The 10,533-nt window shown below is 40.8% G+C and overlaps 2 protein-coding genes and 1 long non-coding RNA gene across 3 annotated transcripts; 1 reads left to right on the forward strand and 2 right to left on the reverse strand.

The window, feature by feature from the left end:
• Nucleotides 1-251: 251 nt before the first annotated feature.
• On the forward strand, nt 252-1,610 carry LOC111783817 (ATP synthase gamma chain 2, chloroplastic-like). The gene has a single exon (XM_023664657.2). The coding sequence runs from the start codon at nt 418-420 to the stop codon at nt 1,471-1,473; it is 1,056 nt and encodes a 351-aa protein (XP_023520425.2). The 5' UTR covers nt 252-417; the 3' UTR covers nt 1,474-1,610.
• Nucleotides 1,611-4,575: 2,965 nt separating this feature from the next.
• Nucleotides 4,576-5,657, reverse strand: LOC147789427 (uncharacterized). Its single transcript, XR_015411705.1, has 2 exons — nt 5,471-5,657; nt 4,576-5,160 (listed from the first exon to the last, which is right to left on the reverse strand). It is a non-coding gene; the product is annotated as an uncharacterized LOC147789427 (long non-coding RNA).
• A 363-nt stretch (nt 5,658-6,020) lies between these two features.
• On the reverse strand, nt 6,021-10,167 carry LOC111783816 (calcium-dependent protein kinase 9). The gene is made up of 8 exons (XM_023664656.2): nt 9,250-10,167; nt 7,619-7,762; nt 7,339-7,491; nt 7,114-7,229; nt 6,875-7,042; nt 6,658-6,785; nt 6,472-6,571; nt 6,021-6,389 (listed from the first exon to the last, which is right to left on the reverse strand). Exons 1-8 carry the CDS (start codon nt 9,923-9,925, stop codon nt 6,318-6,320), a joined length of 1,557 nt encoding a protein of 518 aa, XP_023520424.2. The 5' UTR covers nt 9,926-10,167; the 3' UTR covers nt 6,021-6,317.
• Nucleotides 10,168-10,533: the final 366 nt, after the last annotated feature.

Consider the following 10,533-nt stretch of genomic DNA (forward strand, 5'->3'; position numbering starts at 1 on the left):
GAGTTATGAACTCGTGCTTATAAGGGCATGTCCTTTGATTTGCATAGGTGAGAATAACTTTTATAGTTGATTCTAATATGTCTACTATTTTGAGGACGACAAAATAGGGAGCTGAGAACATAATTTTTCTGGAGGAAGACACAATCCTCTCAATGACACGAGAAAATAATAATAATTCTACTGATGTAATTTAAAATAATAATAATAATAATAATAATAATAATAATAATAATAATAATAATAATAATAATAATTACTGAGGCTTGTTTGTGAACCCTAAAGTTGATACTTCTCCCTCTCACAGCCTCAAAACAGGCCCCTGAAGGTCTGTGTTCGTCAACATCAAGCGGCTCTGTTTTGATCGCCGATCGGATCATCAAACATAAAAACAAAACCCTTCAAAAATCTCCGCCCACTATGACCCACTTTCTCGAACCAAGATTCCACCAAACCCCATTTCCCCCCCTTCTCCGCCGTATCCCCAAATCTCCACCGCCCATTTCAATCCAATGCCGCGGCGGCGCCCGCGACCTCCAATCTCGATTAGACTCCATCAACAACACCCAGAAGCTCACCGAAGCCATGAAGCTCGTCGCCGCTGCCAAAGTCCGCCGAGCCCAAGAAGCCGTAATCAATAGTCGCCCCTTTGCCCAATCCCTCGCCCAATTTCTCCATTTCATCACCCAACAAGTCCAACCACACGAAATCGATTTCCCCTTTCTAAACCCTGCACCCGTCGGAAAAGTCGCCCTCGTCGTCTTCACCGGCGACCGGGGACTCTGTGGAGGTTTCAATGCTTCCGTGATAAAAAAAGCCGACACCCGATTGGCCGAATTGAAAAATCTCGATCTGGGTCACATCCTAATCAGCGTTGGAAAAAAGGGTAACTCGCATTTCCGCCGCCGGTCCGACGTTCAAGTCGATAAATACATAACCGGCTGCGGCGGCGGTTCAGTACCGACAGCAAAAGAAGCACAAACCATTGCAGACATTGTGTTTTCTCTGTTCATCAGCGAAGAAGTGGACAAAGTGGAACTAATTTACACAAAATTCGTTTCGTTGCTGAAATGTGAGCCTGTGATTGAGACATTGCTGCCATTGTTGGGCGATGGGGAAGCCATGGGAGATGGGGGGTTTAGATTGACAACGAAGGAGGGGAAATTGAAGGTGGAGAGAGAGGGGAAAACGGGGAATTTGGAGGAAATTCCGGCATTGTTGGAGTTCGAACAAGACCCAGTTCAGATTTTGGATGGGATGATAGCTCTGTATTTGAACAGCCAGATTTTGAGGGCTTTGCAGGAATCGATGGCGAGTGAGGTAGCAGCGAGGATGAACGCCATGAGTAATGCTTCTGAGAATGCTCTGGAGTTGAAGAACTCTGTTTTGGTTGCTTATAATCGAGAGAGACAGGCTAAGATTACTGGGGAAATTCTGGAAATTGTTGCTGGAGCTGAGGCTCTTCAAGGATTTTGATTTTTGATAATTACTCTTACAGAATTTGATCCACAAATTTCATGTAGGCTTTCACAACATGAATGTATGAATGTGATAAATGCAACACCAACTATATTTTTGTATCTTCTTTTTCAATTGGATTGGTACTTAAAATAGGTGTTACCAACCCTTGACACTTGTTCTAACTTAGTCGTGTGGAATTCGGATTTTCTAGATAATATGGCGTATGCTTGAGTCTCGGGTCATGTTTGAGAGAAATATTTTGGAAATTGTGACTGAAGAAATACACTTTGATAGCATATAATTCCGGTAGGAAAAACTTTGATAGCATATAATTCAGGTAGGAAAAATTGACAACTAGTCAGATCCCCCTATAGTATATTTTGGCAGCATATAATTCAGGTAGGAAAAATTGACAACTAGTCAGATCCCCCTATAGTATATTTTGGCGCATTTTAGCCCCGGCGGGGTGTAGACTTGATTTTGGTGATCGGTTATACACCCCGTATTGGCACAACATGAAATAGTAAAAGGCTATCTAAGATGAAAACATGTAAAAGGGGTTTGGAACGGCATGCGACCATAGGCAACATGCCTTAGACAAGCATAACTGTGACACTCAACACTCGAACACACCAGAGATAAAGTTCAAAACAAAACTAAGGTAAAAGAGAGAGATAAGAGTAAAAAATAACTAAGGTAAAAGAGAGAGATAAGAGTAAAAAATATATTAGTAGAGAAAATGTGAGTTTGGAGTAAAAAATATATTAGTGGAGAAAATGTGAGTTTGGCTATAAGAAAGGAAGAAATGAATGTAGGTTCCTCTCGTGTATAACTGTCTCATGTCTCATTATGTCAGCATAACTGTCTAGTACCTCCTTGATTTCGCTTGAAATAGTTTCCTCAGTGGTCACTCTCATGTCTCATTATGTCAGCATAACTGTCTAGTACCTCCTTGATTTCGCTTGAAATAGTTTCCTCAGTGGTCACTTCTTCTATCAGTGGTATAGCCATAAAGGTAGGTTCCTCTAGTGCGAGTCCTCTTTTCAATTGTATGGCCGAGATCATTCTAAGATTACCTGGTTGCTTGATGCTTGCAGGTATTACTGTGGGGTTGCGGTCGATGATCACCAAGCATTTCGCTAATGGCATTGGGATAACTTTGTGTTCTAGGAGGAAGTCCATCCCAAGTACCACGTCAAAGTCGTCCATGTGAATCACGACAAGGTCCAACTCTCCTGTCCAAGCCCCTAATTTGAAGGGGACTCTTTTAGGAACTCCCACAATAGGCAAGGCCTCGAAGTTGACCGCTTTCATTTTTTCGGGGTTCTTTTCTATGGTGAGTCTCAATCTTCGTGCTTCTTGATCGGCGATGAAGTTGTGGGTCGCTCCTGAGTCTATCAAGGTGCTCTTGCTTGATCGAGAGTTTATTGTCGCAACTACGAACATGAGCCCTTTCTCTATTATCTCTTTTAGGTCGACCTTCCGTTGGAGGGCTGACAAGAGTTTGAGCGCGCCCATTCGGGGTTGTCTTGATCTTCCTTCTTGTCTGGCATCGTCCCGTCTCCTGTGTCGTTGCTCTCTTGAATGGACACTTGGAGTGCACTGAGAGAGGCCCGATGAGGACAGTAGGACAGTCTGTGGGGGGCCTTTACACAACAGGCATTGTAAAGATGTTGTCGGGTGGTTCTTTTGAGGGTAAGGTCCTCGAGATGTCCCCGCTTAGTTGTTCTGAGGAGGTCTATCTGTCCACCACTTGGTCTGTCGTTACTTCCGTTTGGCCTATTGGGGCTTCCATTTTGATGACCTGACGGTTTATATGTTTTGCCCCCAGTGTTTGGGGCCTGTGTTGTTCTTCTTTGGTAACCCGCTTCGTTCCCATAGTCTAGGAGTCTCTCAACGCTGGCAATTGCGGTAGCTAGATCTTGGACCTTTTTCTCGTATATTTTTGTTTTGGCCCACGGTTTTTCCCATTTATAAAGAAGAATACATTGTCCTTCTCTGATGTGCCCCTGATATCTAGCATCAGGGTCGAGAACTATCTGACATAGTCCCTTATGCTTCTAGTTTGCTTTAGGGATATTAGTTTTTCCATTGCTAGATGTTCTACATTTTCGGGGAAGAATTGGTCCCTCAACTCTCTCTTGAGGTCTTCCCACGAGTCGATGGTGCACAATCCATTCTCGATGTCTTGCACCTTCGTACGCCACCAAAGTTTGGCATCGTCTATGAGATACATCGAGGCTACTGTCACCTTTATGTCGTCGGTACAAGCCGTTGTGGCTTTGAAGTACTGTTCGACATCAAAGATGAAGTTCTCCAACTCTTTGGCGTCCGGGATCCCTTTGAAAGGTCTAGGGTCTAGGAACTTCAGTTCGTTGGATCCTGTATTAGTTTGCCTAGCCGTGACGTTCTCCATGGCTTTCATGGTCACCTCAATTCGGGTGCTCATGGCGGCCATCTTTTCTTGGATGTCATCGATCGTTGTTCTGAATTCATCAGCTAATCCATTGAACAAACTCATCATTGTATTTTGTAGCACGTTGAACTCTTCGCCACGTTCCTCCTTGTGCGCGACAGAGTTATCGGGGCTACCAGACGGTCTTGGTCTGCTCGTAGGAGCAACTCTTCCTTCGAGCGAGGTCACTCGAAACATCAGTTCCGCGATTGGCAACCCATCCAGGCGGTTGCCCATTGCGTCGATTTCTACGACTTTTCCATTCAATTCTGTCACCCGTGCTTCCAGGAAGTGGATGGTGTCAGGGACTTCTTTGAGGAACAGCATTTCCTCCTCTATTAAAGTAAGCCGGTCGGCTTGTGATTTGGGTGTCGACTTTGTCGTCGACATGTTTTCGGTCTTTGCTATGTCACGGAGCTAACAAAGCTCTGATACCACTTGTCACAATCACATTTTTGATGGCAGGGGACTTGCGATTGTGTGACACTCACTTTCCAATGACAAGTGAGCTAAGCCAATTCGTTCTTGCGTCGCCTACGGTCAAGCAACGTATGCTCGAGCCTCTGGTCTCGGTTTTAAGAGAATGTTTTAGAAAACGAGGGCAGAGAGATATTTTCGAAAGAGAGATTTTTTAAAAAGACGTTATATAAGCAAGCAAGAGAGAAATAACAACGGCTCACAATATATAACCTTGGGTAGGGAGAAGTTAACAACTAGTCGTATTCCCCTATAGTACATTTTGAGGCATTTCATGTCGACAGGCCTAGACATGATATTTTTGAGACGACATTCTTTGTAGAAATACAAAAGTAAAATACTAGAATATGAAAAGACATAAAGAGTTTGGCTTGTCATGGGCATGCGGCCATGGGCAACATGCCTTGGACGAGCATGACCGTGACACCAGACACGCGCCTAGGTGAAGTATACTTGCGGGTTTCACGCGCGAGTGCCACGTGCGCGTTTTCTGTACTCGTGGGTCGGCGGTTCGGTTTGGGTGACGGTTTGGGTTGGCTTAGTTGGACCACGAGTCGGTTTGGCGCTAGGTAACGGGTCGGATCGAGTCATCATGCGGGTAGTGGGTTGGAGTTGCTGGCCGCGTGTTGCACGATGGATAGAGTCGCGTCCTCCACTTGGCAGCTGACACGTTTCTCAACTCAACGAGCGATTCGTGTCCTTCATTCATTTGTGCACACTGAATCTGACAACGGTTGATACGTGGCTCGTCGGATATTTTTTCTCTCCTCCTGCCAATCGCAAACATAGAATGATTAGGTTTTTCCCACTTTTCTTATTTTCATATCTTTTAATCTATAATTCAAATTGATTCGGTTTTTTCTTGAATTTTACTTCAACATTAACCGATTTATGGACCACAGAAGTAGGTACGTTCACTCTTACTAGAATGAACTCTTGGAACAGTAGTTTCCGGCCACGATTTCGGCCAAGTTTCTTCACAAAGTCTATGGGGAATATTTCCTAGAACAACATATCAAAATCTCAAGCCTTAACTTGTAAGAAATGGCTCGAATCTAAGGAAAAATCGTGAACGATTACCTTGCGGATCTTCTCGGTTTTGGACCGAAAATGAAGCTTCGATCACTCAAATCTCCTTCTTCCTTCTTAGGAGGAGTTCTTGCCTCAAGGTCGCGATTGGATGCGACTTTTGGCCGTGGTCCAGTGAGTTTTCCTACTGTTCTTTCTTCCTCCTTTCTCTAGGTTCTCTCAACTTTCTCTCTTTTTCTTTTTCTTCTGCAGGTCCTTTGGTAGGTAGGGTTCTATTGGGGCTAGAGGGGCAAAATTACTCATTTACCCCTCTATTGACTTTGACTTTGACTTTTTTTTTTTTTTTTTTTTTGTCTTTTTCTGGGGCTACATATTTTGACTTAACAAAATGCAAAATAGAGATTTAAAACAAATAATAAATGACAATATTCAGAAAAAAAAAAAAAAACAAACGCTTGATAAGTAGCTTGACCATAATAAATTTTTTATAAAAAAAGAAGGCAAAACAAAATACAGAGAGCAAATATCAGCCATGTCTCTTTTCTTGCTTCCTCTTTTATTTGAGGAAACAACATTTAAAACATTAAGCAAAAGCGAGGGATCCAATAGTAAATCTTCATCTTTGTTTACCAAAAAAACAGATAGCAAATATCAAGTGTACATAATTAATACTCAAGTAAACAAAGTACATTTAAGAAGGCAAATACAAATTCTCCACCATGGCTTACACAGCCCAACAAATTTTACACAAAAATATAAACAACAACAATTCAATTGCTATGCAAAAATACCACATTAAAACCCCAAACCAATGTCTTAGCTGTTGTCTCAGACATTTCGCTGCCCATGGCCAAGCTTTAGACGATCCCTTCGACGATCTTCAGTCTCCTTCGACATGTTAAAAGAGTTTGCCTTGTTGGGTTCCAGTTCTCATCATTGTACAGAACTCATCGTAGTTGATTCTTCCATCCTACGAAACCCGAACACACCTTAGTTGCATTTTACCAGAGAAGATTAGCTCGAGTTTCAGACTTAAATATGGATGAACTTACGTTGTCTGCATCGACTTCAGAAATAATCTCTCTAATAGTCTCTTCGTCGCCCATTCCGTAATCTTTCATTGCAGCTTTCAGTTCATCTCTTGTGATATAACTGATAGAACAATAACCAAATTCTCAAAAACACTGAATTAAGTTGTTTCAAAAAGCAGATGAAAATGCTAAAGATGAGAGACTGACCCACTGTTATCCTTGTCAAAATGCTGAAACGCCTTGTAAAGATGCTCTTCTTTTTCTAGCTTGTATCGATGCATCGTAGCAGTGATGAATTCGATGTAATCAATCGAACCATTTCCATCCACATCAGCCTGAAACAGCGATCGAGGTTCTTTCAGTTCATGTCAGGAAAAAGAAATAAGGAACTTCGAGTGGTCGATGATGTTAAATCATATATTACCGCTTCCATAAGTTGTTTGACCTCAGCCTCACTTAGCGTTGAGCCAAGCCGGGCCAGTCCAGACTTCAATTCTGCATAAGTGATGGTTCCGCTGTTGTCCGTGTCCATGTTCGTGAACGTTGTTTTCAGGCCTTGGATCTCTTCCTCCGAAAGGTTTTCAGCTATAACCTGCAATTGTTTCATAAACTACCTGTTAATTCAATCAAGTATAACTTATTCTGAAATATAAGGATGATCACCTTCAGGGCAAGCTTCTTCAGTTTGTTCATTGCTCTAAATTGCTTGAGTCTTGTAAATACTGCACTGTCGATGGGCTTATCCGACGCATCTCCGCCTTCTCTCATCCATGGATGGTCTAAATAAGATACAAAACGGCATACCCCGAGTTAAATGCTACAGACTGACATACCAATTGTTTGCCAATTTTTTTAAGTAAGGATTCAAGAAAGCATTCATAGACATACCGAGAACCTGTGCCGACGTAATCCGTTGTGCTGGGTCCTGAGTTAACATTTTCTTCACCAGGTCCTTGGCACTGTTCGAAATTTTTGGCCATGGATCAGTTTCAAAGTCGATATGTCCTTGCAATATTGCATCAAATATGCCCTTCTCAGTTTCTGCAATAAAGATCATGTTATTCACAATACTGGCCAGGCATTTTTTCGAAAAAGAAAATGCGACAGGATGTTCGATAGAAAGAACATAGCAAAGTGAAAGCGAAAAAGAAAGTAATTCGCTTTTTACCTGCCCAAAATGGAGGTACACCACTGAGTAATATGTACAACATGACTCCAGCACTCCAAATATCGATTTCTTTGCCATATTTACGACGTAATACTTCAGGGGCAACGTAATAAGCACTCCCCACAATGTCTCTGTACACCTTTCCTGAAAGAAGTCAAATACCAATTCTTCAGTTGCTATCACCCAAGTTATCAAGTCAGTTGGGAAACTCGAACTAGGAAATCTTGAGCCATGGTTCCAGCCTCCGCCACATTTTTAAGGAAAGGAGTTTTACAACTATCTATTATAGCCTATAATCATCATAGGATGTATCTTAGAAGTGAACAAAATTTATCAAGACTGTGCTTGGGTGATACGAAATAAGGTTGTCTAAATCAATTAAGACACCTTATTTCGTATCATTGGAGGATTTAAGTCTTATTTAAGTGACTCTTAGCTCTGAATTGTCTTGTTAAAGTGATTGTTAACTTTATATTGTTAGATATTTGAAGTATCAGGCAGATTAATGTTTAGTATATGATCCCATTACTACTCCTCTTCACACTATAACCAGTTCACAGGACAAAATGGATAGATATTGAAGCAAGAACTATTGAGACAAGCAGAGAACCTATCAACTCGACTCTCAAATAGTGTATCATGCATCCTACAAAACGTCAAAGCTTAAAATGTCGTGCTTCATTCTTATAAAATTAAGAAAACACATTAGAAAGTTGTGCAACCAAAGTTAATCATGTTTGAAGCCATCCGCTTCATGAAATAATCTCATATAACAAGAAAGGAAATTGATAAAAAAAAAAAAAACTGAACAGACTAAGATAATTCGACATCGATTGCCCATTCGGTCAGGATGAAGGCATTAACAACTGTTGGAAAGAATAATACGCAAAGATGATAAAGCCATTCGGTCAGGTTGAGGTTATGAATCCATAATGATGAACATTGACCAAGAATAATAGTTCCTATACCCATGTGACTTCAATAATCACAAGTTGATCTCTAGCAATATTTTGTTTTTATATTGAGGTTGACTAACTCTGATCTGTCATTGTTGGATAAGTACATGAATACCACTAACGGACTTACAACTTTTCAAACATTTGAATCAGCATCAGGGTGAATATGGAGTAGTTGGGTGAAATTATTCGAGATAAAATAAAATCGATTTGCATCCCTATACTTACTGTAACGTCTCAGGCCTACCGCTAGCAGATATTGTCCTCTTTGGGTTTTCCCTTTCGGGCTTTCCCTCAAGGTTTTTACAACGTGTCTACTAGGGAGAGGTTTCCACACTCTTATAAAGGGTGTTTCGTTCTCCTCCCCGACCGATGTGGGATCTCACGATTCAAAGTCCTAGTACAGTTTGATTAAATTGGAAGATCAAAACTAAAATTTGCCCCAAGACATTGAACATTTGCAAACACTACAACAGATGATCACCAATAGCAATTGTAGAATTGAAATGTTCATCTAATTCTACCATCTAAAACTTGTAAGCCACACACAAATTCCCACACAATTTACCATAAAATTATCAACAAGAACAGAAAATTCAACTAAAGCAAGCACTGAGAAACATTCAATCAAAAAGGCATGAAGAAAAAATCCAATGAACAGAGCAAGAACCTCACCCTCTTCAATAAAAACAGACAATCCAAAATCTGTGGCTTTGAGCATTGCATCTTCCTCCTTGCTAGCAAGCAGAAAGTTCTCAGGCTTGAGATCCCTATGCATCACCCCCATGAAATGGCAGATGTGAACCACATTAACAATAGACCTGCAGATTGAGGCAGCTGCTTTCTCACTATAATGACCCTTTGCAATAATTCTATCAAAAAGCTCGCCACCAGCGCAAAGCTCCATGATCAAATGAACCGATTGCTTGTCTTCATAAGCTCCCTTGAACTCAACTATGTTAGGTTGCCCACTCAAATGCTGCATAATGTGAATCTCTCTTCTAATATCATCCTTATCATTTCTAGTCACAAGCTTCCTTTTGGAAATGGATTTGCAAGCATATTGCTTACCAGAGGAATTCTCGGTACAGAGATAAGTAACCCCAAATTGCCCTCTCCCTAATTCTTTCCCAATGGTGTAATGCAGCTTAACATCCTCTAATGGCTTCCCAAGAATCGAATCAGACCTGAGGACGGTGTGCCTGGGGCTTCTGGGAGGACCGGTTGACTTCGCCGCCGCCGAGTGGTGACTCTCCGGCGACTGATGGGAGTGTTGAGCTGGGCCTTTTGGTTGGTGCTCGTAACGATCATACTGCGGTTTGTATTTGCCTTTGCTTGAGCACACGCCCATTCTGGATCAAATCGACGATACCCTCACTGAAATAGAAGATTAGAAACTCGAAAATAAGACAATCACAGATGGAAGATTGGTCGAACACAGCTGATTTAGCTGAAACTTGGATTCAAAAGTTAAAGCGGATTTATGGAAATGGGGATCGAAGGTTGAAGGGAAGAACGATGGAAGCTATGAATCTGAAGCGGTTGAAATTGGTCAACTATTGTCCATTGTTGAAGGGGAAGAAGAACTTGGGGTTTTGTAAAAAATAATAATAATAATAATAAATAAATAAATAAATATATTAATTTAGAGTAACAGAATTATTTGAATATGTAAATTAGGTTATAAAAAATTTATATTATATTATTTATATTATATTATTTATATTATATTTAATGAGCGAACACAAACAAAAAATTTATATCCAACTTTCTTCGTGTTGTCATAACATTCATCAGATCCAAAAATATTATTTTTTTTATAAAAAAGGGTATAAAGGTAAAATTATATTTAATGAGTGGGGACACAAACGTAATTTTCAATCCAAATTTTTTAAGTCCAAAGAATTATGGATGCGAAAAATATATAAACTAAAAAAAATAAATAATTATATAATCCAT

Source organism: Cucurbita pepo, chromosome 14, assembly GCF_057944985.1.
Source record: "Cucurbita pepo subsp. pepo isolate OVF chromosome 14, ASM5794498v1, whole genome shotgun sequence".
NCBI classification, from domain to species: domain Eukaryota; kingdom Viridiplantae; phylum Streptophyta; class Magnoliopsida; order Cucurbitales; family Cucurbitaceae; genus Cucurbita; species Cucurbita pepo.